This window comes from Onychostoma macrolepis, chromosome 17 (assembly GCF_012432095.1).
Source record: "Onychostoma macrolepis isolate SWU-2019 chromosome 17, ASM1243209v1, whole genome shotgun sequence".
Classification (NCBI taxonomy): domain Eukaryota; kingdom Metazoa; phylum Chordata; class Actinopteri; order Cypriniformes; family Cyprinidae; genus Onychostoma; species Onychostoma macrolepis.
This window is the reverse complement of record NC_081171.1, coordinates 7,923,895-7,950,034: the sequence shown is the minus strand read 5'-3', so window position 1 is coordinate 7,950,034 and position 26,140 is coordinate 7,923,895. Positions and strand designations below refer to the sequence as shown.

General features: G+C 36.7%; 1 protein-coding gene across 5 annotated transcripts in view; it reads left to right on the top strand.

The window, feature by feature from the left end:
• LOC131522798 (protein FAM184A-like) overlaps positions 1–26,140 on the top strand; it is a 58,525-nt gene that overhangs the window by 1,491 nt on the left and 30,894 nt on the right. For 2 of the 5 annotated variants that reach the window (XM_058748554.1, XM_058748556.1), the window contains exons 1-14: positions 1,099–1,653; positions 5,591–6,445; positions 7,510–7,645; positions 7,917–8,098; positions 8,907–9,092; positions 10,108–10,230; positions 10,991–11,152; positions 11,566–11,687; positions 12,111–12,261; positions 19,424–19,636; positions 22,565–22,718; positions 23,084–23,211; positions 24,510–24,694; positions 25,698–25,844. In XM_058748554.1, coding sequence (XP_058604537.1) covers positions 1,453–1,653; positions 5,591–6,445; positions 7,510–7,645; positions 7,917–8,098; positions 8,907–9,092; positions 10,108–10,230; positions 10,991–11,152; positions 11,566–11,687; positions 12,111–12,261; positions 19,424–19,636; positions 22,565–22,718; positions 23,084–23,211; positions 24,510–24,694; positions 25,698–25,844 — 2,945 coding nt within the window. In that variant the 5' untranslated portion in view covers positions 1,099–1,452. Of the gene's footprint in view, positions 1–1,096; positions 1,654–5,590; positions 6,446–7,509; positions 7,646–7,916; positions 8,099–8,906; positions 9,093–10,107; positions 10,231–10,990; positions 11,153–11,565; positions 11,688–12,110; positions 12,262–19,423; positions 19,637–22,564; positions 22,719–23,083; positions 23,212–24,509; positions 24,695–25,697; positions 25,845–26,140 lie in introns of those variants that run through there. The other 3 variants (XM_058748552.1, XM_058748551.1, XM_058748555.1) reach the window with 3 other exon arrangements.

The following is a 26,140-nucleotide window of genomic DNA, read 5'->3' as shown; positions in this document are numbered from 1 at the left end:
TAATAATATAGTCAGATAAATTTATATAAAACGACAAAAACTAAAATTTATAAATATCAAAATAAATATTATATATACATACATATGTAATATTAATTTTACACACACACACACACACACATATGTAATGAGTCTCAGTTCATTAATGTAGTCAAGATAATAGCCAAAACAATTATGTAGCCTAGTTAAAAACAAAAATGAGTTATATTAATCAGATAAATTTATATAAAAGTGTTAATAAAAGAATATAGTCTATACACATACCAGAATATTATATTAGGAGATATTATATAATATATTAAAATAAAGTACATTGTGTAATATTATTACCTGTATGCACACAACTATAGGCTACAATACTCATCAAATACATTATAATATTATAATATACAAATATAAAATATATTTTCTTATATTATTGCCTGTGTTCACACAACTATAGGCTACAATACTCTTCAAATACATTATAATATACAAATATAAAATATATTTTCTTATATTATTGCCTGTGTTCACACAACTATAGGCTACAATACTCTTCAAATACATTATAATATACAAATATAAAATATATTTTCTTATATTATTGCCTGTGTTCACACAACTATAGGCTACAATACTCTTCAAATACATTATAATATACAAATATAAAATATATTTTCTTATATTATTGCCTGTGTTCACACAACTATAGGCTACAATACTCTTCAAATACATTATAATATACAAATATAAAATATATTTTCTTATATTATTGCCTGTATACACACAACTATAGGCTACAATACTCTTCAAATACATTATAATATACAAATATAAAATATATTTTCTTATATTATTGCCTGTGTACACACAACTATAGGCTACAATACTCTTCAAATACATTAGAATATTATAATATACAAATATAAAATATATTTTCTTATATTATTGCCTGTATAGACACAACTAACAACGCATCACTCTTGACATGAGCAAACTACGCTTGTTAGTGTGTCTTAGGTCGCGTTATTCTTTGTTTAGTCGATAATTCATAGGCCCGTTTGTATTTCCATCACGTATCTGCAGCAGAAAGGCAGTGTGTGAGGTAACCGTACTGCTCTGACGTCGTTTACAACTCTCTCTCCTCGCGCCGCATCCGCCACTTTGCGTGAATGTGATGATGCTCGAATGTTACATTGTAGCGCTCAGTTAGTTCATTGTCACTCGGTTCCCGCCATTGATGACTGACTGATGTAGACCAATAACAACCACATCTGTCACGTAGCGCTAATATCAGACGCTAAGAATATTGATTGTGTGGAGAGTCAGGTGAACAGTCGCAGCTCGACACGTATAGAGAAACAGCATGATGGGTTTACATGAATTCATATGGATGACAGGTATACTGATGGCGCAGGATCATCCTTAACCTGCTTGCGAGGGATTTTGGGATCGTGACAGTACGTGAAGATGGCGACGGGGACGGGCTGGCAGCCGCCGTACAGCGCTGCTCCGGGCATCAATCCTCCCGCTGCTGCTGCTGCTGCTTCTGGATCAGGCACCAGTCCATCCTCCACATCCAGCCATTTACTCTACGAATCTGCGCTGACCATGGAATACACTCAAGATCTGCACCTGAAGATGAGTAAAAAAATAGCGCAACTCACTAAGGTAGGTAATATCACATTGCATGTATTTTGATAACAGTATCTCAACTTTAATATGAAAACACTGTAAGCAGGATTCTGCATGATGTTTAATCTTTATCCCCCGTAGAGATGATGCCCTACATATTGCAATTTTTGCTCCGCAGTGTTTTTTTTTTTGTTTTGTTTTTTTTCCTGCAAAAAATCTGTTTATAATCCCAGACAAGGTTTGCAAAATGCATTTAATCTGTGATTAATTCTTGCAAAAATAATTCAGCAAGGCATCTTACATAACGAGACTTTAATGCAGAAATAATCAGTCTAGTTTATTAACATCCACATTTATCAGTTTTTACCTCTGATTTCGTTTAGTTGTGTAATTTATGCCCAACACGAGAGCAATCTTTGCTTTGGATTCAAGATTGCGTGTTCACTGTTTTTATGTTTAGTGTCCCAGACCTAGATGTGTGAAAACAATAACAATATCTAACCTCTTAATTTTCCTTTCAGATGCTTTTAATATGTTCTTTCGATGTAAACAGAATCCAACAGATATAATTTTTTAAAGATTTTCACAGAAATGTGACTGGTATTCATTCTAGTAGTGTTTCTGCCTGGGGTCTGTTTAAACACAACAAAAACACATTGTGTGTGTGTGTGTGTGTGTATATATATATATATATATATATATAATAAACTATACTGTGTAGCCTACACCAGGTTTATTATAGTTATTATACTACAGTATTGTAAAAAAAACATAAAAAATTCACAAACAAAATACATTTTAACTAAAATAAATGAAAATATAAAAAATATATTGATATTAGTGCTGCCAAATTATTAATCGCGATTAATTGCATCCAAAATAAAAGATTTTGTTTACATAATATATGTGTGTATACTGTGTATATTTATTATGTATATATAAATACACACACATGCATGTATATATTTAAGAAATATATGTTATGTTTATATATTTAAAATATTTATATATATAATATCAATTATATGAATATAAATATATACATGGAAATGCATGGAAATATTTTCAAAATATATGCTGTATGTGTGTGTATTTATATATACATAATAAATTTACATATATTGTTTACATATGTAAACAAAAGCTTTTATTTTGGATGCAATTAATCGTTTGACAGCACTAATTGATATATTAAAAAATATGTCACAAACACAACAAAATTACAAAAATTAAAATGAGAACAGAAAATATAAAAATTACAAATTTGTTCAAAATATTAATAAAATTAACAATAGTATTTCAATTGCACTAAACTAACACTGGTGTGCACTAATCAGAAGATGTGAAAATTGCATTTATTTATGAGACCCCAAATGAAGTAATGCAAAGTATTTTGGAACATGTTATGAAGTTGAAATTGTGTTTGTATGTTCTCATAAGATAATCTTAAGTCATTGCTGTTAAGTCATTGCTATTGCTATTAAGTCAAGCTATTAAAGTACCCTTGAGGTTTCTCAGACTCCAGCCAAACAATTTATTTAAATTCACATTAAATCCATTTCGTCAGTATGGTAAATTATGGTAAGAAAAGCTTTGTTCAGGAAAATCCAGTTTTAGGGGTTTGAAACTGGCATGGACCGTATTAATACACTAATTAGACTAGGTAGAGCTGCTTTGCATAACTACAGTTGTGCAGAATAGGGCGTCCTTACAGTATGTTAATAACATGGATGCGACAGAAAGGAATCAATTAAAGATGAAAAGGAGAACAGCAGTGCGAGAGCAGCAAGTGAAGGCGGCTTGCTTTGATGTGCAACTCTTAAGCACAACGAAAGAGAGTCATGATTATGAAATGCTTGGCTGGAAAAACTCTTGGCTCCAAAAGGAAATTTTTAATACTGACTCTTGTTTATTAAATCAAGAGTTTGGTCCAGATCAGAAAGAGTTTTATAGAAATACAAGGAATTTGATTTGGTTTACAGGTGCTTTGAGCGCTCTAAATATATATATTATGCAAGAAGATGCATAAAAACTTCTAGTCTAAAAATACACATTTAAATATTTGTAAAAGGGTGTGCAAAGTGGATATAGTGTATTGAAACAGCATAAAAATTAATGTATGCTTGCATAATGTACATCTTTATTGCGTAATAATGCTTAAGAGAATATTGCACTATATTGAAATGGCCAGTGGAAAGAAACTGTTTTGGTTGCCAGTGCTCTTTGATGCCTGCCAGAGGTGAAAAGAGGTTGTATCCTTGGTCTGATGGATCCATAATGATTTTTCCTCCCTTTTATGTTGCTTTTTCCTTTCATTGCAGTTTTCTTATATGTCTGATTTGGTGGCTGAACCAAACCAGACAGTTATAGAGGTGTGCAAGATGGACGCATGTGGCTTGGAGGGGTATTTCCTGGCTTTGAGCATTGCCTTTGTCATGTATTGAGATTTTATGTTATTTTGCTTCCATAACTTGACTTTTTTTCGGGCGAGTGGAAAGAAAACATCCTAAATAAACATTTACGTGTTTATTTTATGATATTTTATTTGTTTGCATCCGTGGATTTCAAACATAATGGTTACACTTTAGAATAGGGAACACACATTCACTATTAACTAAAAGTTTTCCCTCAATAAACTGCTAATTTGCTGCTTATTAATAGTTAGTGAGGTTGCTGTTAGGTTTAGGTAGGATTAAGGGATCTAAAATAAGGTCATGCAGAATAAGGCATTAAAATGTGCTTTATAAGTACTGATATAAACAGCCAATATGCTAGTAATATGCATGCTAATAAGCAACTAGTTAATAGTGAGAACTGGTCCTTAAAATAAAGTGTTACCAATAGAATACATATGCCATTTTCTCAAAATGATTTTTTCTTGCTCTTTTCATGCACTGAGCCAGAAATCTCCACTTCAGCAGAATTTACATACAACAAATTTTCCAATTTTATTCCTGTCTACATTCTGAAGGTGTTTACTGAGGGTTTTGTTTATATATCATTCACCTGATATATAATTAACCTTTTATGCCTAAAAATGTATTTTTATGGCCACTGACTATATTTTCTGATTTATAGAGAGTTAAAAAGAGATCCCCTGTGTATTTAACACTATGTCAACAAAATAAAACAAGAATTTTGAACCTGGCTTTATCCAGTATTCAGATTCCTGTTCTGGAAATGTATGCAAATCAGTGCATATTGAATTAGACAGTGCCTTATTTGCATATTTAAACATTACATTTCCAAAAACTTGTAATATAAAACCTGTATGTCCGACCTGGAACACAATAGAAGATATTTTAATGAATGCTTCAACTGTTTTATATACAATGGAAGTCAATGGGGTCAACTTTCATTGTATGGACAAATAAAACTGAGAAATTAAGGTCTGGTCTCCATACCATACCTTGCTGCGGTGTGTTGCCTTGTGATTGGATCTGCCAATACTTAATATAATGAACTTTAAAGTTTTAAAATGACTCATAAATGGATTATTCCATGTGAAATAACCTCAAAAATCTTACTACATTTACATTTACTTTAATTAATTTAGCAGACGCTTTTATCCAAAGCGACTTACAATTGAGGAATGCAATAAGCGATTATTATAAAGAGGCAAATAGACACAGGAAGTGCTTGAAATACAAAGTTTCAGGCATTGTTCAGAGTGAGTACTAGCTAGACAGGGAGAGGTCAAGGAAAGAAAGCAAAGGGTTTTTTTTTTTTTTAAGATGAAGTCAAGTGATGACGGAAGAAATTTTCAGGTGTCACTTGAAACAGCTGCTGTTTTCAGTAAACACGAAGACCAATAGCATAATCACAGATTTTAAGGGTGCTGACAGCTGAGTTAATCACAGATTTTTAGAGAGAATGAAATGAAAGACAGACAGGCTGTCTAGAAATGATGTGACATTTCCAATTTTCTGCCGCTGTATAAAAACTGATTCTTCATCATCCATGTTTCTCACAGGTCATTTATGCCCTCAACACGAAAAACGACGAGCACGAAGATGCCATCCAGTCTCTGAAGGAGGCCCACGATGAGGAGGTTCAGCACATCCTGACAGAGGCTCGGGAGAAAATCTTTCACTACAAGAGCAAGATCGGGGACGAGGCCGACCTGAAACGGCGCCTGCAGTCCCTGGAGGAATCCGTGGAGCTGCACGAACACATGAAGCGCCAAGCGCTGGCCGAGTTCGAGATGTATCGGCAGCGCGTGGAGGACACACAGCTCTGCACAGAGGCCCAGCACACACAACGTGTGGTCTCCATGTCCCGTGAAGTGGAGGAGATGAGGCACGAGTTCGAAGAGAAGCTGCGCTCCTTCAGTCAGGTTCAAGCCCAGTTTGAACAGGAGAAACGGCGGGCGTTGGAGGAGCTCAAGTCGGTCCACCGTCAGGAAGTCCAGGAGCTACTGGAAAGCCAGCAGAACCAGAGCGCATCCTCCAGCCTGGAACAGGAAAAACTGGCCGAGCTGCACCGCTCAGAGCTGGAGTCGCTCATGGAGCGTGTGGAGGAGCTGACGCAGGACAAAGTCCGGCTGGTGGAGGAATACGAGGCCAAGCTGAGCAAGGCTCAAGGGTTCTATGAACGTGAGCTGGAGGCCATGAGGCGAACACAGCAGCTCACCACTGAGAACTTGCTGGCCTGGAAGAGGACGGAGGTGGAACTGAGGAAGGAGTTTCAGGTCCAGGAGTCGGCACTTCAGAGGACCCTTTGTAAACTCCGTGTTGAACTCCACAGAGCTCAGGACGAGGCGCGAGAAAGCAGGGACAAGACCAACAGACTGCAGGCGTCTCTTAACAATGCAGAAGTCACAATTACGGTAATGATTTGAACATTTTCAGTACATGGAGATTCATTGAAGGGTGTTGCTTCAACTCTAGACACTTTTATTAGGTTGATTATTAAAACTGTCAGAACTTTTTTATTTCTGTTATATTACCGTCATATTGAAAGTGTCTTGGAGATGTCTACATAATTTAATTTTATTACTTTTAATATACCTTTTATTGCAGATTTTATTGTTTTACACTTTTCCCAGACACAGAATTTCAATCTAAATATGGAAATCTATCTTAAGTATTATACATTTTTAATATCTATAATCTAAACATTAAGCAAAGTAAACCATTTCAATGTAACCATTCCATAGATTGTGGTCAGTAAGATTCTTTTATGGCTTTGAAAGAAGGCATTGTACTCACCATGACTTCATTATTTGATTTAAAAATGCAGTAAAAATTATAATATTGTGAAATATTATTACAATTTTCAAAAACTGGTTTCTACTTTAAACTGCAATTTATTCCTGTGATGGCAAAGCTGAAATTTCAGCAAATTATTAGTATTTTTTAACAAAAGTGCCCTTGTCTACAAGAAAAGTCATGAGACAAAGTATGAAAATGTGACAGATTAAAAAATAAAGATATTGTGCATTGTGCAAAATATTTAACTGTGTTTATTTGGAATACATAGAATTCTAGCTATTAGCGTTAGTAAGACAAAAGAGGCGGTTTATGTATTCCGATATGTTTAAAATGTGATGTGATTTCCATTACAGAATGCTTTTTAACACAGTACATAGTCTGAGATGTGTTGGAAATTAGGCAGTTGTGAAAATATTTGTGATGGTTCTCCTGTGATGCATGTATGTACATTGTTCCCGGGCAAATTGCAACGGTGTATAAGTGTAAAAAGTGTGTTTAGAGTACATAGGGCCAGAATAAGCCATAGTTGAATACCAAGAAACACAAAATGTCTTTGGTACTTACAATTTACAGCAAATAATGAAATGAAGTAAACATCATTGAGATGAGGTTGTAAGTTTTGATGCTTTCTGAATATAATAATGCATCTCAAAAAAGTAATTTTTTTTCCCATTTACAGGAGTTACACAAGCAGCTGGAAGAGGCCATACAGGATGGAGAGATTTGGGTGATGCAGCTGAAAGATACGGAATATGAGCTGGAGGGAAGCAGAGATCGAGTTCAGCAGCAGGCCAATGAAATCCTTCACAAAGCCAGTGAGAATAATGCCATGACCAAATTACATTTTTCTTCAGCATATGACACTGAATCACTCAAGCTGCAGTGTGATAGGTTTTTTTTAGAGAGGTTACAGTTTTGTGATAGCTTGGCAGAGATTGATTTAACTCTGTTTTGCCTGAATTTACACTTGAATTCGACATAGTTTTTGCGTTTACGATTGACTCCTTCATGTTCTCAAATAATATAGCATATTTATTTTTTGAGGAAGTGTTAATCTAACAAAACACCTATGTATTTAATTAACAGGTCAGATAGGCTCTCTTCAAGCAACCCAAATGAGCCACGAGGCCACTATCAGGGATCTGGGCTCTGAGCAGAACCGCCTGAAGGAGAAGATCCTACAGCTGGAGGAGGAGAGAGAAAGACTTCAGAAACAGATTCAAACACTGGAAGAACAACAGCATCAGAAGATCCTCAACTTGGAGAAGGTAAATCATTTTTCACCTTTTCTTTTTTCTTAAAATAGGTAGACAGGAGGCAGGACTAAAAACCTGTTTGGAAGCAATTATTGATTTTGCAAGTGTTGCAGAAAGCCTTGCTACTGTTCAAAAGTTTGCAGTTAGTAAGTAATACTTTTATTACATAAATGCTGTTCTTTTTCCGAAATCCTGAGAATCCTGTAAAAAAAATTATCACCATTTCCACAAAAATATAAAACAGCACAACTGTTTTCAACACTGATAACAATAAGAAATGTTTCTTAAGCACCAAGTCAGCATATAAGAATGATTTCTGAAGGATCATGTAAAAAATGATATTGTAGATTGTAATAATATTTCGCAATATTATTGTTTTTACTGTATTTGTGATCAAATGTCCTAAAATGTCCTGATGTTACAGCTGCAACATAAAAAAACCCATTACATAACTATACATTCAATCAATAATCACAGTAATCTACATATTTACATGCCATGGTAGGCTATATTGATGCAACACCATAGACATTCAGAAGGACACATTCCCTCCATTATTCATTTTATTGCATGATAAATATGGGTTTTCTGTTGACAGAATATTTGATTTTTACATTTAGCCCCCTCTAATCTTGAATATTTGGTTACATCCTTGGGACTGGGAATATATATACTCATACATGCCAAATATGGTGTACACAAACTGTTGCTAATTAGCATTTTGAAATCGGTCACTGCCAATTGGAAACAATTATCATGGTATTCAAAACAAGGTATCGAGGTTTGACAAAGTGTAAATGAAGCTGTGCTGTTTTGGCAGTCGCTTTGTGAGGAAAAGCAGAAATATGAGATGGAGCTGGCGCGAATCAGGGCCAAATACGAGGAGGAAACGGCCTGTCTGAAAGAAAGCCAAGCAGAATCCTTAGAAGAACTCAAGGAGAAACACCGAGTCCAGCAGGAAAGTGCTCGCAATGCCGCTGAGAGAGAGAAGAACCAGTTGCTCAGTGTAAGGACATATGTTTTTTTACCATGAGCTCAGTGCTTAAAGGAATAGTTTACCCAAAAATGGAAATATTATGAAAATTTACTCACCTTCAGGCCATCCTAGATGTGAGTTTATTTCTTCATCAGAATAGAATTCGGAGAAATTTTGCATTACATAACTTGCTCACAAACACACAGCTTTTTGCTTCATAAGATGTTAACTGATGGTCTGAGTCGTGTGGGTTATTGTGATGTTTTTAGCAGTTGTTTGGACTTTCATTCTGACGGCACCCATTCACTGCAGTGGATCCATTGGTAAGCAAGTGATGCTAAATTTCTCCACATTTGTTCTGATGAAGAAACAATCTCAGCTGTAGTTTGGATGGACTGAGGGTGAACAATTTGAATTTTTGGGTGAACCTTTAAGTTAATATGAATATTTGTTCATATGAATTTAGATGTATAATGAGCTTTAAGTTTTTGCTTTATTTGCATTTTCGCACTAGATATTTACTCCCGTGTGTTCTCTTTTGATTGTTGTGTGTTCTGTTAAATGAAAATAAACTGCAACGTCTTAATGCAAAACAAATTAAAAATATGAATATTTAGTCTTATTAAGCACAACTGGTGGATTATCACTGTTCCCAAATCATCTATTGAAACCCTGAGAGCTATGCCAAATTACATTTTCTGCTGCTCGTTGAGTGGTGTTGATTATGCAAACAGCCGTTTCTCATTGCAGTGATGACAATGTGACGATGATATTATTCCCACTGTTTTTGTGGCACTCCATAAAAAAAGCTCTCAATCACGACAAATATTGAGACTAATCTTCTCGTCATCTCATGACAATCATGTCACTTTATTTTTTGAAAACCTCACTGTGCTCAACAAAGCTCTTTTAGAGCTCCTGTGTAATTAAATTGAAAAAGACTCCATCTGTCAGCAGCAGATTGTCCTACTGTTTGGTTTCACCTCTCATTTCTTTGGCCTGCTATGGCTTTTCTGATGTTTTCTCTTTATTTTTACTTTCCCAGGAGATGAGACAACAGTTTGATATTCGGCGTCTGTCATTGGAAGAGCAGAGAAACCACCTGCAACAGCAACTGGAGACCATGCGAGAGGAACTCACTACAAAACTCAACATGGCCAACCAAGAGGTTTATTTATTTTTGTTTAGATTAACTTTTCGGCTTCAAAACACGATAGCTAGTTTTAGATTTTATTTTTTTTGCCTAGTCCAAATTGGTTTAATCAGCTGCATCACTAGCTGGTGTGCCTCATTTTGAACTTGTTGATCATTTAAGTCTAGCTGGACAAAGCTGATAAACCATCTTAAACCAGCAATAAACCAATTTACATGTTTCAAAAACCGTGTTTTCATGTTTTGTTTTGTTTTGTTTTTCCCCAGTAGCCATTTATGTTATTATATTTAACACTAATATTAATATTGCCTGTTTCCAATGTCAGCCTAATATGACAACTTGTAATTATCTTTCATGTATCATTATTTATATATAGCATATATTTTAAAATATATAACATATATTATATAATATATGTATTTTATATTATATTGATTTTTGTAATTTAATCTTACATGATGAAATGGTAAAGTGAAAATTAATTGTTTTTTACACTAAAAAGGATGTCACTTCCTGAAGAAGAATGTCATTTTGAAATATTTAGGTTCATCAAGAAACCAAAATAATCAATTTTATATATATATTTAATATTGATACAATCTAACGTAATTGTAGTATTGTGAACTAATGTAATTTCCATCTTTAAAAATTGTGAGTTTATTATTTTATTCATTACATCAAGACATACTGTATGTAAGGGAATCTACTGCATAGTAAGAAAGACCTCCATTTTGTAATTTTACACGTGTTTGACTATCATTGTGGCTTTTGTCAGGTGTCTCATTTGAAGGATCTTGTGAAGGAGAGTGAAAAAAATATGGATACTGCTGAGAACCACATCTCCTGTCTTAAAGACAGCCAGGAAAAGCTTCTCATGGAGCTGGACGCCACCAGGGCGAGAGTGAGAGAGACGAGCAACCTGCTCACAGATCTACAAGTAAAGTGCTCCACTGTTTTTACTCCATTTTTTATCAATTCTGTGCATTTTGAGACAGTCTCTCATTCTGATAGAAAAATAGAAGAAGCATTTAGAGATGTTGATATAAAATGTTCAAGTTCTTTCACGCTTTTAGAAGCGTGAAAACCACTGACGCATCTCATCGCTTAGAGGGAGAAGTGGGAATTCAGCATTGCAATCACTGCGATAGGAGACGGATAATGGAGCGTGGCAGAGATGTTAAAAGAAAAATTAAGCCTCATTCAATTTTTAAGACACCGCTTTTGTTCTGCGCTAAAGCCTGCGAAGTGCAGGAAGAGCTTGCATGTCTAAAGACGACATTTGTGTAATCAGCTCTACTGGAAACTGCTCTCTCCTTGCTTTTCCCATGATGAGTCATTATCTGCTCACAGGAGGAGATAGAGACCCAAAAACAGCAGCATGAAGCCAGGGTCATCTCTATCAAAACAGAGGAAAAACAGAAAATGGACAAAATCACAGAGGAGCTGGATCTCAAGTGGACCGATGCTTTGAGGTGCTGCACAAAACATATGAGTCATGCATTACTGTAGAGAAGACAAGGCTAAAAACAGAGTAAGATTTGTGCACAGTGCATTAAATTGAATATACTGTGACTGTACACAGTGTTTGGTTTTTAGAGAGCTCTAAAATAGGTGCAGTCTGTCCTGCATCAAAGCCTGTGACAAATCCTCTTACACAGGCATGCATTTGGATTAAAATATGCTAATTACAAGAGTATAAGGTTAACATCTAATCTGCCCAATGGTACAGCAGCACACAGTATACAGTGAGCTGAAGGTTACGGAGACATCTGTGTCGTTCCTATTAACATTTTAATATCTCACTATCAGAGTCAATTCCACGCTGTTTAAGTAATGCGTCCTTGTATCTGTTTCACCCTGTCAGTTTCACCCTCTGTTTCTTTGTTTACTCTCAGGGCTGAGCTGAAGGGTCTTCGGGAAGAGCTCACAGCTGAACATCAGGCGGAGAAACAGGTGGCCCTGACACAACTTTCCCAGCAGAGAGACCTGGAGATGATGGCAGCCAGGGAAAGCTGGCAGAGGAAGGTGGAGGACCTCCTGGAACAGGTAACAGAAGGTCACATATACCCCCTTTCCACCAGCAGGAACCAGGTGCTAGTTCAGAGCCAGTGCTATTGCCGGTTCTTAGTTGGTTCGACTGGCGAGCCCTTTAAGAACCGGTTGATTTTCCACAAGCTAGAGAGCCAATACAGAGCCAGGACTTATGTCACAATACGTTTCATGTTTCGTTTCACTAGTGCGGACGCGGCAGCGCCAAACACAACAGACTTGTTCGAGGTGCATCGGCACCACGCAGACCAGTCGATCGATCTGCACACAACACACCAAACCACCGCGAGAGCGATCCAAAAGCATTAAGAGCCGTCTGCTTTCCAGTCGCTCCCGCAGCACCCCGATGCCACGCACCAACCAGTCCGCGCAGCGCAGATCCATCCCGAACAAGCCTAAACAAACTATCAACAATGGCAGACGTTGCGTTGCTATTGATGTTCATGGCTTTGCGAACCTACATCGGCAGCCAAACACGGCGAATCCAACTTGTTGCTATTTCAAATATGGCGGTCCAAAGTTTCTGTTCGTCTTGTTGGTCACGGTAACCCCGGCCCCAGCCCCTGACGCAAGCGGTTCTTCCTTCTAGCCCAGCAATGTTTTGGTGCTACTTATGAACCGCTTTTCCTGGTTTGGAGCTGGTGCATTGGATGTGGAAAAACAAAGAACCGGTTTGAAACTAGGCTCTGGCTCCAAACCAGCACTGGAACTGCCTTGGTGGAAAAGGGTACATAGATGGCAGTTTGGCATTTATACCTGTTGTCCACATTTTAGAGGTGTATTCTAAATTTTTGTAATATTTTTTTCCCAGAAGTACACTTGTTTTCAGGATTCTTATCAAAACTGTAATAAAACAAACATTTGTAAGAAAAAAAAAATGCAACCAATAAATAAAACATTTAATTTTTTTTTTAAAGTAGCAGACTTTTGTAAAAATCTAACAAAAATGTAACAATTCAAAACAAATGTTTTTAAAAACAAAAATGGCTTGTATTTTACATTTGTTGCACATTTTTGTCCCCCAGTATACTCTTGTTTTCAGGTTCTTGTAGTAGTCATATAGCTAAACAACTGTATTCCAGAAACAAACTAAATTGTACAAAAACAATGTAAAAACAAACAAAACAAACAAACATCTATAAAAAAGCAAATATTTGAAAAAATTTTAAAATGTCAAATGTTTGTAAAAACAGAAATGTAAGAACAAAAATTGATTGTATTCTACACTATTGTAACTTTTTTCCCAGAAGTATTCTTGTTTTAGGTTGCTTGTAGCATAAACAGTTATATAAACAGTTGTGTTTGAAAAACAAACTGAAGTGTAACAAAACAAACTTTTGTAACAACAAACAAAAATGTAACCATACAAAACAAACATCTGTAAAAAAAGAAAGAAAAAAAAAAAGTAGTTTGTAAAATTTATGTAAATGTTGTAAACAAAAATGTAAATCAAAGCAAATATTTGCTTTAAAAACGTAGCAAATTGAGGTCTTCTGTATTTAAAAGACCTCTGTTAACTTCTGTGTAATCATTCATTAGAGCAAAATAAGTTTCTGAATATATCTAATATATGTTCAAATGCACATTAATGATCGTGTTGATGGGACACCAAATACCATGAAGATTTCTGAATGATTCGTTTTTGCAGCTTAATTTGAAACTAAGTCTGTCTGGACTGCTTTTTGAACATATTAATATTATCTTAATACCTTTGTTTATTTTAAAAGAGCAATGAAATTCATGTTTTCCATCAAATGTCTCCTTGAATATATTAATTTGGAATAGTATGGCTTCTGAGACCATAATAAGTCTCATAGCTGTGATTCTTATTTGAGTAACTGTCAGCTGTGTATCTGTCAACATCTTTCATCCGCCATTTACTTTAGATTGACGTGATGTTCTTTTAGAAATTCTGATGCTGTCAAGGCTTTTCTAGTCTTGTGCAATATCAGGGAAACTTGGTGTGACTGAAAATACTAGATACTTAGTCAAGATTTTTTAGCAGAATACACACAGTCTCTAGTGTGTGCATCCTCATTTACCATGATGCTCTGCATGTTTGGTGCTGTCTGTAATGTGACAGCCTGCCTCCTGTAGTCTGTCTCTCCAGAGTCCCGTCACTGTCGCTTATGTCAAGAGCCACTAAAAGTTACTGTGTCAGACATCTGTCAGCATCTCTTGATGTTCGTTGTCTACCTTTAGTGCTTCCTCAGGTCAGTGCCCTTGATCTCATGTAAATCTAGGGATCTATACTGTATATCAATGACTGTATATCAATATTGGCCAAAATTGACATTTTGTTGTTGGCATCAGGCTGACATGAGCGGACTATATTAGCATAATGGCTTTTTTCAGTTCAAACTCTGTTCTGTGTCAGGTTACTAAACGGTTATCAATCTTTTGTAATACACATTCAAATTAACACTGTCAAATTAACTCCTTCTTTTAGTATGATTAATGATATTTAAAGAACACAATTAATTATATTAAAAATATGACAATTAATCATTATGTCCTTGCTCATTTGTGAATTCAGACAGATTGACAAATGGATTGCAAAATGGATTGCTATGGATTGCCAGTGATAGGCTTATGTTCAAAAATATGTAATAAAATAAATAATATATTGACCCAATGGTGAAGGCAACTATTTGTAATATATATTATATATATGTAATATATATATTTGCTTTTGTCTGCCATAATAAATTATTATCTTATAATTATCTTTATTTGGGGCATTTTCTCAAAATTTTACTATGATTCATCTGATTAATTGATTTATTAAATTACATTTTTTAATTGATTGACAGATGTTTTTCTGATGATTTTTTTTAAGTAAAGATTCCTACTATAGACTATTATAGCAGTCATTTTGAAAACAATAATTAAATAAATTCTGTATTTAATTAATTATATAAAATCTGTATGTAATGTTAAAAAAACAATAATTATCAGCCACAATTTCCATGTAGGTGCATCCCAAAGCAATGAAGACTCTGTGAAATACTATTTCCTTCATAGTTCATCAAGGCAGATACCCTTTGGTCTGCAGGGAGGTTACAGATTGGTTTTAAAATCAACTCCAGCGTGGTTCCTCAACCTCAAATAATCCCGGATTTTAAGTCCCTCAACAGTTTGTTGAGACAAATCTGCGTGTGAATTCAAATGCAGTGTAGTCCAGGCAAGGGGCGTCTGCCATTAAAAAACTCTCCTCTTGTTTTGCCCTCATTTTATTGCCTCTGTATCTATTTTCGGCCCACCATTTGCTGCATGCAGAGATTTGCTCACCATCTCCTGTTTATTTTCTTTCGCAAGACTTTTCTTTATTATTTCTTTATCTTAGGCTTCATCTCTTTTTTTATGTATTGAATCGAATGAAGATTAAGAACATTATTCTTTTAGTGGATTAGCAGTTTGAATTACATTACTTTTCTCATTTAGGGTATCCTGGGGTAGTTCAGGAAATGCTGCTGAGCGGATCTGAATTAATGTACTTCACTTGCATAAAACTGATGATAAAGCTCAACGGAAAGACAGCAGTCAAAATTATTGTAATAGCATGTTGCATGCAGTTGATGTCATATTTCATCTCTAATACAGGGCTATTTCTAAAAGGATTGCATTGTCATTTTTTTTTTTATTTCAGCATAATGACACGTCTCATGCTGATTGATGCAATAATAAATTATTTAAAAAAGATTTTAAAAAAATGGTGCCGCACACGGCAGCCACGGTGCTTCGCTCTCCAGTTGTTTTAGTGTTTTTGTTAGTTTTTCCTGGTTTTTGTTTTTCAAACATGATCAGTTTCACCAGGGATGAACTGCTGAACATTTGACAGAACACACCACAAAATCTCCTACCGGTTTTCGATTATTCTGACGTTTTGCTGAACATAGTAGTTGGTCGGAGCAGCGGCGCTGATCAAACACTTCAGGATGCGCCGACAGGGGAAGCGAGCCGGCGCACTCGTGAAGCTCAGACAGCGCGGATTTCGGACGCCATTGTCTAGCATCCATCTGGCAAATCTCCGCTCTCTACCCAACAAAAACGGACAAACTTCTTCTGCTCTCCCGGACAAATAAGGATTTCTCACACTCTGCTGCTCTGTGTTTCACAGAAACCTGGCTGAATAATGCCATACCGGACAGCGCATTAAATCTGCCGAGTTTCCAGCTGTTCAGAGCGGACCACGATGCAGAATCAATGGGGAAATCGCGTGGCGGTGGGACATGCTTTTACATCAATGAAAGGTGGTGTACAGATGTAACTGTGTTAAAGAAGATGTGCTGTCCCGATCTAGAAGCGCTCTTCATTAACTGTAAGCCGTTCTATTCACTGCGGGAGTTTCACTCGTTCATTCTCGTGAGTGTTTACATTCCTTCGCAAATGCACATGAGCTCAGCTTTACAGAAACTCGCTGATCAGATCTCAGAGACAGAGCAACAACACCCAGACTCTGTTTTAATCATTCTTGGGGACTTTAATAAAGCCAATCTCTCCCGTGAACTGCCAAAATACAGACAGCATGTTACATGTCCCACCAGAGACAGTAATATACTGGATTACTGTTACACAGCAAGAAAGGATGCATATCACTCTGTCCCACGGGCAGCTTTGGGGCTCTCTGACCACTCCCTGGTTCATCTTATACCAACCTACTGGGAAAAACTTAAATCTGCTAAACCTGTAGTAAAGACTGTAAAGAGATGGACCAATGAAACAGTGTGGGTTTTACAAGCCTGTTTCGACTGCACTGATTGGAGTGTTTTTGAAGCTGCTACCACCGATCTGGATGAACTCACAGAGACTGTAACATCCTATATTAGTTTCTGTGAGGATATATGCATTCCTACCAGGACTTATTTAACGTTCAACGATGATAAGCCATGGTTTACAGCAAAACTCAGACATATTCGTCAGGCCAAAGAGGATGCCTACAGAAATGGGGACAGAGTCTTGTACAATCAGGCCAGGAACACACTGAATAAGGAGATTAGTGTGGCTAAAAGGACCTATGCTAAAAAGTTGGAAGATCAGTTAACTTCCAATGTCTCAGCTTCAGTGTGGAAAGGTCTGAAAGCCATCACCAACTACAAGACACCATCCCCCAGCACTGAGGCGAATCAACAACTTGCTGAAGACTTGAATGAGTTGTATTGTAGATTTGAAACCCCCCACACCTGTCCTGACCATCTCTCTACACAACCGCTAACACCTCCTGTATCCCCCCTCTCCCCCACACCAGCACTCCAGATCATTGAAGAAGATGTGGCCCAGGTCTTCAGAAAGAACGAGAAGAAAGGCACCAGACCCAGACGGTGTCACACCACACTGTCTGAAAACCTGTGCTGATCAGCTGGCCCCCATCTTTTCACAGATCTTCAATAGATCTCTGGAGTTGTGTGAAGTCCCTTCCTGCTTCAAATGCTCCACCATAATCCCCGTTCCAAAGAAACCCAAGATAACAGGACTTAACTATTACAGACCTGTGGCACTAATGTCTGTTATCATGAAGTCATTTGAAAAACTGGTTCTGGCTTATCTGAAGGACATCACTGGACCCTTACTGGACCCGCTGCACTTTGCTTATCGAGCAAACAGGTCCGTGGATGACTTCATCCTGCAGCATCTGGACAAATCAGGGACTTATGTGAGGATCCTGTTTGTGGACTTTAGTTCGGCCTTCAACACCATCATTCCAACACTCCTCCAGACCAAACTAATCCAGCTCTCTGACCCTTGATCTATCTGTCAGTGGATCATCAGCTTTCTGACAGATAGGCAGCAGCTAGTGAGACTGGGGAAATTCATGTCAAACAGCCGCTCTACCAACACTGGTGCCCCTCAGGGATGTGTTCTCTCCCCACTGCTCTTGTCCCTGTACACCAATGACTGCACCTCTAAAGACCCCTCTGTCAAGCTCCTGAAGTTCGCAGACGACACTACAGTCATCGGTCTCATCCAGGACGGCGATGAGTCTGCTTACAGACAGGAGGTTGAGCAGCTGGTTGTCTGGTGCAGTCTTAACAACCTGGAGCTGAACACACTCAAAACAGTGGATATGATCATGGACTTCAGGAGAAACCCCCCTGCACTCTCCCCACTCACCATCATAGACAGCACTGTGGCTGCAGTGGAGACATTTAAGTTCCTGCATGGGATCCATCATCTCTCAGGACCTGAAGTGGGACACTCACATCGACGACATTGTTAAAAAAACGGCCCAACAAAGGTTGTACTTCCTTCGCCAGCTGAGGAAGTTTAACCTGCCACAGGAGCTGCTGAAACAGTTCTACTCAGCCGTCATCAAGTTTGTTCTGTGCACATCAATAACTGTCTGGTTTGGTTCAGCTACAAAATCAGACATCAGAAGACTACAGAGAACGGTTCAGACTGTTGAAAGGATTATTGGTGCTCCCCTGCCCACCCTCCAAGAACTGTATACATCCAGATTGAGGAAAAGGGCTCAGAAAATCACTCTGGATCCCTCACATCCAAGTCATCCCCTTTTTGAACTTTTGCCATCTGGGCAGCGCTACAGAGCCCCAAATACCAGGACAGCCAGGCACAAGAACAGTTTCTTCCCCCAGGCAATCTACCTTATGAACATTTAAATGTTCCCCACATTATGCAATAAAAATGTCCAGTAACCTTATATTTATTTGTTACCACCTCCATCCTAGCACATCCCTGCATCTCATTCTATTCTGTTCCATTCTATCATCTATAGCACAACTGTACATACAATTTATTTATTTTTCAATTTTTGTCTATTTATATTTACATATGTGTATTTTTTATTTTCATCTTATTTTTATTGTCTGTGTGTTGTTGATTCTGTGTACTGGAAGCTTATGTCACTAAAACAAATTCCTTGTATGCGCAAGCATACTTGGCAATAAAGCTCTTTCTGATTCTGATTCTGATTTTAAAGTCAGTGTTCTTGATTTTGTTGTTGTGGTGACTTTAAATCCAAATCCCAATGCTCCAATTTTCTCTTTTGGCTTCAAAATATATGCTACTTTGTTCCCGACTGTTGCCTGCTTTACCTTCACCCAAATATAAGTCATCCACAGTTCACAATTTCCATCTCTCTGAGGGTTAGGTATTCTGTACGAGTCGTTTGAACCTGTTTTCTGTGTTTCTGTTGTGTCAGATCTCTCTGCTGAAGCAGAGCCTGGAGCTACAGATGTCGCAGTCGAAAAGTGCGCTGCAGCAGTTGCAGGCGCAGTTCAGTCAAGAGCGCGAGCACCTGGCACAGCAGGTGCAGGAGCTGGCGCTGGAGCATCAGCACAGAGAGTGCCGTCTGCAGGAAGCCCACTGCTGCTCCATGCAGGACATGGACGAAGCGCAACAAATTGAGCTTAGGGTACCTGCACCTTACATACAAACACAGACATGCATAAATGCAAAGTCACTCACAGTGACATGAACATGAAAATATGCTTCTTTCTCCCAAATGCCTCCAATGTAGATGTGTGTTTCGTGAATTATGGACACTTTTGGCCCTGTGGACTTTTTGAAATAAACTATGTCTTAAAACATAGTTTTCATATTTTTTCAATAGTATTTAGTATTCAAATATTTAAGAACATGCTTTGTTTTGCTAAGACTACTTTCATAGCTTGTATTTTATGAATTCTAAATATACATGATTAAATAATATTGTTCACACTTAGTATGATTTAACAAAATTAGAGCTTGACTGGAAATGCTTGTGATATTTATTTTTTTGTTTTCGTCACACATCACATCTCACAAATATTATGATTTGTTTTTGTTTGTTCAAATAGTTTAACATTTTGTTTTTATATTCTACAATTTTCAATTTATATTTTTATAGAGGATTTTTATTGTTTATAGTTAAATTATTTAAATATTTATTTAAAAACATGCATACTTTATTGACCGTTCAGAAGTTTGGGGTGTTTTTAATGTTTTACGAAATGCTTACCAAGGCTGTATTTGTTTGATTACAAATATAAAAACAGTATTGTTGTGAAGTATTATTATAATTTAAAATTAGTGTTTTGTATTCTAATATATTTTCAAATGTAATATATATATGTGATGCAAAGCTGAATTTTCAGCAGTCATTACTGCAGTCTTCGGTGTCACATTAATATTTCATTTCCTTCAGAAATCATTCTAATATGCTGATTTGATGCTCAAGAATTATTTCTTATTTTTATCAATGTTGAAAACAGTTGTGCTGATTATTTTTAAATGGAGACCATAGTTTGTTTTCAAGATTCTTTTTTGTAGGTTCAAAAGAACAGAATTTATTTGAAAATCTTTGGTAACTTTTAAATATCTTTACTGTTGATCAGTTTAATACATCCTTGCTGAATAAAAGTGTCTATTCCTTAAAAAAAAAAGCGTACTGACCCCAAACCTTTGAACGGTAGTGTAAGCGTTACTTGTTTTTCATATAATTGTGATGCCTCCTGCCTGTCATCCTGTATTGATTATCACCTTCATTGTCTCCTTTCCCCTTCATAGTACTGTACATGTCTGTTTCCTTTACTCTCTGGATTTGTCACCCCTGCATTATCACCCCACACTGAGAATCTCCACTGTGCATGACATCCATATGGTAAATTACCCTCCTTTTTGTCCTTCCTTGTCTACAGTCTACTCCTAAAACACATTATGCATATGAAAACATGTTTCTCATCCAGGAAAGCGCAGCTGTTGTTTCATTTCAGAATTGTGCATTACACAGAAAATTTTAAGATAGCAAGCCCAGACATTTGAAGCAGACACGTGATGCAGAGTCTAACAGGCTTTTCTCCATCTCACTCAGCCTTGCGCTGCGGCCAGGAAAGAAGCTTCCTTAAGCTGATTTGGCCACATTTCGGATTACTAAGTAATGAAAAAAACATTAAAAGTTGCTTTCATCTCCATTCTTTTATGTCAACCCTTGAATGCGGTTGTTGGCGCTGCATGTTAGAGTGGCTCTGTGGGTGGACTGTTTAAATGTCCTCTCGTCCTCCCAAACGTGGGGTGGCATGGAAGCAGCAGGATAAAGAGAAACTATCCACAAAATGGCGGAGTGTCAACAGTAAAACTGGATGATTCTCTAATTAGGTGATATTGTACAGCTTCATCTAATTTGTAACTAACCCACTGTATTGAAATTCCTCTTAATACTTTTTCTTCTTCCCAATTTTATGGAGTTAATTCAGTCCAAATGTCTTAATGTAGAGGTTTACAGACTTTTTGATATGAAAGCTGCTCTAAAATACCAAGTCAGCTTGGTATACTGTATAGGCTACTATATTTAAAGGCCTATTTATGCTGTATGAAAAAATATATGAAATTTTAAGGAGAACATGTTTAAATATTAAATAATTGGCATTCATGTTGTTATTTATTTTATATTTTACAGTTAAAGCTATGGCTATAAAAAGTATAAAACAATCATGATTAATCTCAAAATTTCCAAATTATGATCCACGCTAATTTGTTTTTGAATTTTGGTCTTAAAATGTTTTAAAATTGTAGAAGAAAACTCTATTTGCCTTACATTAATGTTCAGCCTTCCAAATGTAACCGCCACAATGAGGTCATCATAACATTCTAAATTGTGATTGGGTTTCATTTTAACAATCATTTGCATACTGAACTGTGATTGGTCACTTTTATTTTGGCTGCGATTAATCGATTTGACAACCCTAATATTTACACTACAGTGCAAAAGTTTGGGGTTATAAGATTTTTAAAGAAATTAATACTTTTATTATTCAGCAAGGATGCACTAAATTGATCCATTTTTCACTTTTATCATGCTACAAAAGATTTTTTATTTTTTTAAATAAATGCTGTTTGACTTTCTATTCATCACAAAATCCTGAAACAAAAGTATCACAGTTTCCACACAAATGTTTAGCAGCACAAAAGTTTTCAACATTGATATTAATAAGAAATGTTTACTGAGCATTAAATCAAATAATAGAATGATTTCTGAAGGATCATGTGACACTGAAGACTGGAGTAATGACATTTTACAATATATTAAAATTTAAAAAGCTTTTTTAAATTGTCATAATAATAATAACAGTGACAAAGCAAAATCTATAAACCTAAGCTTACCTAAAACTTTGGTAAGACGTTGTAAAGCTCTGCCATTTCCTTCATTAAATGCAAATCTAGTTTTCTCATTGACACCTTTTGTTCCCATCACATCATGTTGCATTCAGATGCAAATGTGGTCTTTTGTTTTATGCATTGGATGTGTGCTTCTGTATTTTATGTCTTTATTTCCCTCTGCGTCTGTACGTGTGCATTTGTGTAGGAGCTTGAGGAGCGTCTAAAACAGGAACAGAGAGAGGAGTTACACGCTTTGAGAGATGCCCACAGACAGACCCTTGAAATCCTTCGGCAGCAGTCGGACCAGGAGCTGCAGACGCTGCGCTTTGAGCTGGAGGATGAGGGCAAAGCCATGCTGGGTGAGTCATGCGCTCACATTAACTACAGCACCACACACCAGCCTACAAGATTAGAGCCTTTTATGAGGTCATTAAATTCTTGTAGTATGTTCATATACGCTGTTATCATGACAGTAAATAGTCATTTTAACAGCTGTTTTTATCCTAAAGTAACTCACAGTGCATTTATTACAGAGCAAATTTTTTTGCTCAAGGGTACGATGATAATAGCTCATGGATCGCTCACTGCAGGGGGTTGAACTTACAACCTTCTGCTCACCACCTTAGAGCGATTATACCACAATTAGGCTTTTAGTAGGATAAGAGTTTAAGGTTAAGGTTTAAGTTGATTTTGTTTAGCACTGGGTTTATTTTATGTTGTGTAGCTTCCCTGCGGTCTGAGCTCAATCATCTCCATGCCAGTGCCATTGAACACCTGCGACAAGTCCATTTGAAGGAGAACAATGCTGCCAAACGAGAGCTGGATGACACTATTGAGCGCTGCAAAGAACATGTGAGCATTTCTGAAAGTTACAAAGCATGATACCACACTGTATCTTGATACTACACCCAACAGAAATGGCAGTTATCACCAGACTTGCTGTTTTGGGTTGGTGATGGATGTAGACTCTAGATTAATTCCAAAAAAGAATGGTATTTTGATTTAGTTTTGTTCAAACTTACACTTGCATCTGGTTACTGGTGATGCCCTGTATTTTCTCCATATTTGCATTTAGTAAGAAGCTTTTTCTCTCATGGGAACCTCTGACATCTCATGCATTGCAGATAAGAACACTTGAGCCTAGCAAAAACAGCAAAACAGACAGTCACACATGATATGCGTCATTATTCATCATTATTATTATCTTTTTCATTCATTGAAGTAAAAATAAATAAAATAAAATACAAATATTAGACATGCTGCCTTGGCATATATATATATATATATATATATATATAGCTAGCTTATAAAATGCATGTTTTTTGGTTTTTTTCAATAACGTTTTAATAATAGTAATTTTATTAGGACCATGGAAACTAAAACACACACACACACACACACACACATATATATATATATATATATATTATATATATATATTGGCTCTTTTGGAAGAATGCATTTACCAAAAATAAAAAATTGGCTCTTTGGTCAAAAAAGGTTCCCGACCTCTGCACTAATGCAACCAAATAGAATACCAAAAAAAATCCCACATTTGAATGGGAGATTCAGCGTGAGGGCCAGGAACTTGCTATCTGTCTGGATAAAACCTGATGCCACATAGGTGCCCTTGGTTTCAACACATGGTCGTGGTTTCACAATATATAGGCTTGAATCTGACTGAGAGGTGAAACGAGTGCCAGGCTATTATAAAATGTCTCTAAGCTAAGCTGCACTTTACAGAAATTTGAAGAATAACCACGATGAATAAAAAATGAGGTACTGAATTCTGAATTATGGGAGAGCTCTTACCGTGACTTACACCCCTTTCCCATTTTTATATTTGATTTATAATCCCCCTCTCTGTCTGTCTCTCTAATACACACTCATAGTCTCACTCTCTCATGTTCGTTTCACTTGAGTTATTACTTCAGCACAATTGAATCTCTTTTAATGTGACCTATATACATATTTTGAAAGCTTCTGGGTCTGGCACAAAATCTTCTAATGCTTTTTTTAAGCGAATCATTCCAATGCAATGAAATTATAAAAACTGCATTTGCCGCCTCATTTAGACACGCAGTTATCTATCTGTTAAAGTCGATATATATATGTATATGTTTTAATGTTTTTGTGGATTGCCTCTCCAGGAACAAGACCTCCTAGGGCGTATATCTGACCTGAGGCAGGAGGTGAGCTGCAGGAAGAACCGGATTGCCGATCTGGACCATGAAATCCACTCACTCAATGAGACCATCAGCACCTTGACCAAGGAGTTGGAGCACAAAGGGAAAGAAGTTCTGCGGGTGCGCAGTGAGGCCAATCTGCATATCAGGTACCAGCTTATTAACATGTGTGAGGATGTATTAACCTTTTATGAGGCTGTTTTAACTTCTAGAATTTATTGGACTGTCAGCACTCAGTCAAGCAACAGAAGATCTTGCTTCACTTTTTGATCCCATTCCTTCCTTTTTCCACATCACTTATTGTCTTTTCTCTCCCTATCTCTGTCAATAAAATGCCAAAAATGCCAGAAAGGCCAGAAACATAAAGAAACAGGAAATTGCCGTGCTCACAGTAATACTTTCATGTTAAGGTTAGAGTACAAATGGTGAACAATGCCATTATCCTGGGTTTTGATAGCCTCATTTTATGCAAAAAAGAGCAACTGACATCTTATGCGTGTGTAGAATCTTTTTTGGCTTTCATGAGCTATTAAATTATAAAATCCTAAAGGTCAGTCTAGCTGAACCAGAAGCTAATTTAATGTGAGAAGAGAGCAGACGGAGCTGTTTCCCATGCAGAAGCCCACCGCCTTCAGGCAGAGCTCTCTGGTTCAGTATCATCTCAGTTGCATTCTTCTGTTCTGAAGGTATAAATGCATCGAGGTCAGTGGGAAGTGTCTGGCAGATATATACAAACAAATTTCATTTGGTTTTATTCATATGGGCTAATTTCTGGCTCATGAAAAGAGATGATATTCTTTGGGGAACTGAGGGAATTTGTTCTAATAAATAAATGAGCTTGTGCGTCTCCAAGCAAAATCAATTTGAATGTGTTTGTTGTCCAGAATATTTGCTCTATTTGTTGACACTACATTCTTAAAAATAAAAGTTCAAAAAGAGGGTTTTCGCAGCAGTGCCACAAAAGAACCATTTTGGGAACCTTTCAGTATACAGTTCTTAAAAATAACCTTTTTTTTTCTTTAGTGTGAAGAACATTTTAATATTTCTCCAGTGTAGAACCTTTTGTGCAATGAAATGGTTTCATGGATGTCAAAGGTTCTTCATGCAATTTAAGAGTGTATATAAATGGACAAACTGTTTTATTTTATGTAGGGCTCATGAACAGGATCTTTCTAAGCGCCTCGAGAGGGAGATTGACGAGCTGAACGCTTCTCATAACAGAGAGACCCAGATCATGCTGTCAGATTTTAACAAAGCTCAGGAGCTGCTAAGAGACAAGATCTCTGCTCTGCAGATTCTGTGAGTCCCTTTATCTCACTTACAGATTGAATATCAAATTGAATTGAATATCAAAACACATCATTTTAATGTAATATGCTCGTGAATATTTCAGAAGACAGCTTGATGAATCACATTAGCTCTGTTTCAAAACCTAGCAAGCTGCCTTGATTTCTACTACAGTATCCTAAAAAATAGGTCTTCTAAGGCTAAAATGGTACCTCGAATGTAATTGCTTCTCATGAGATCACAGCTGTGCTCCACACATAATGTTCTAAGTATTTTTGATGCTTATTAAAGTATTGCAGTAGAGTCTG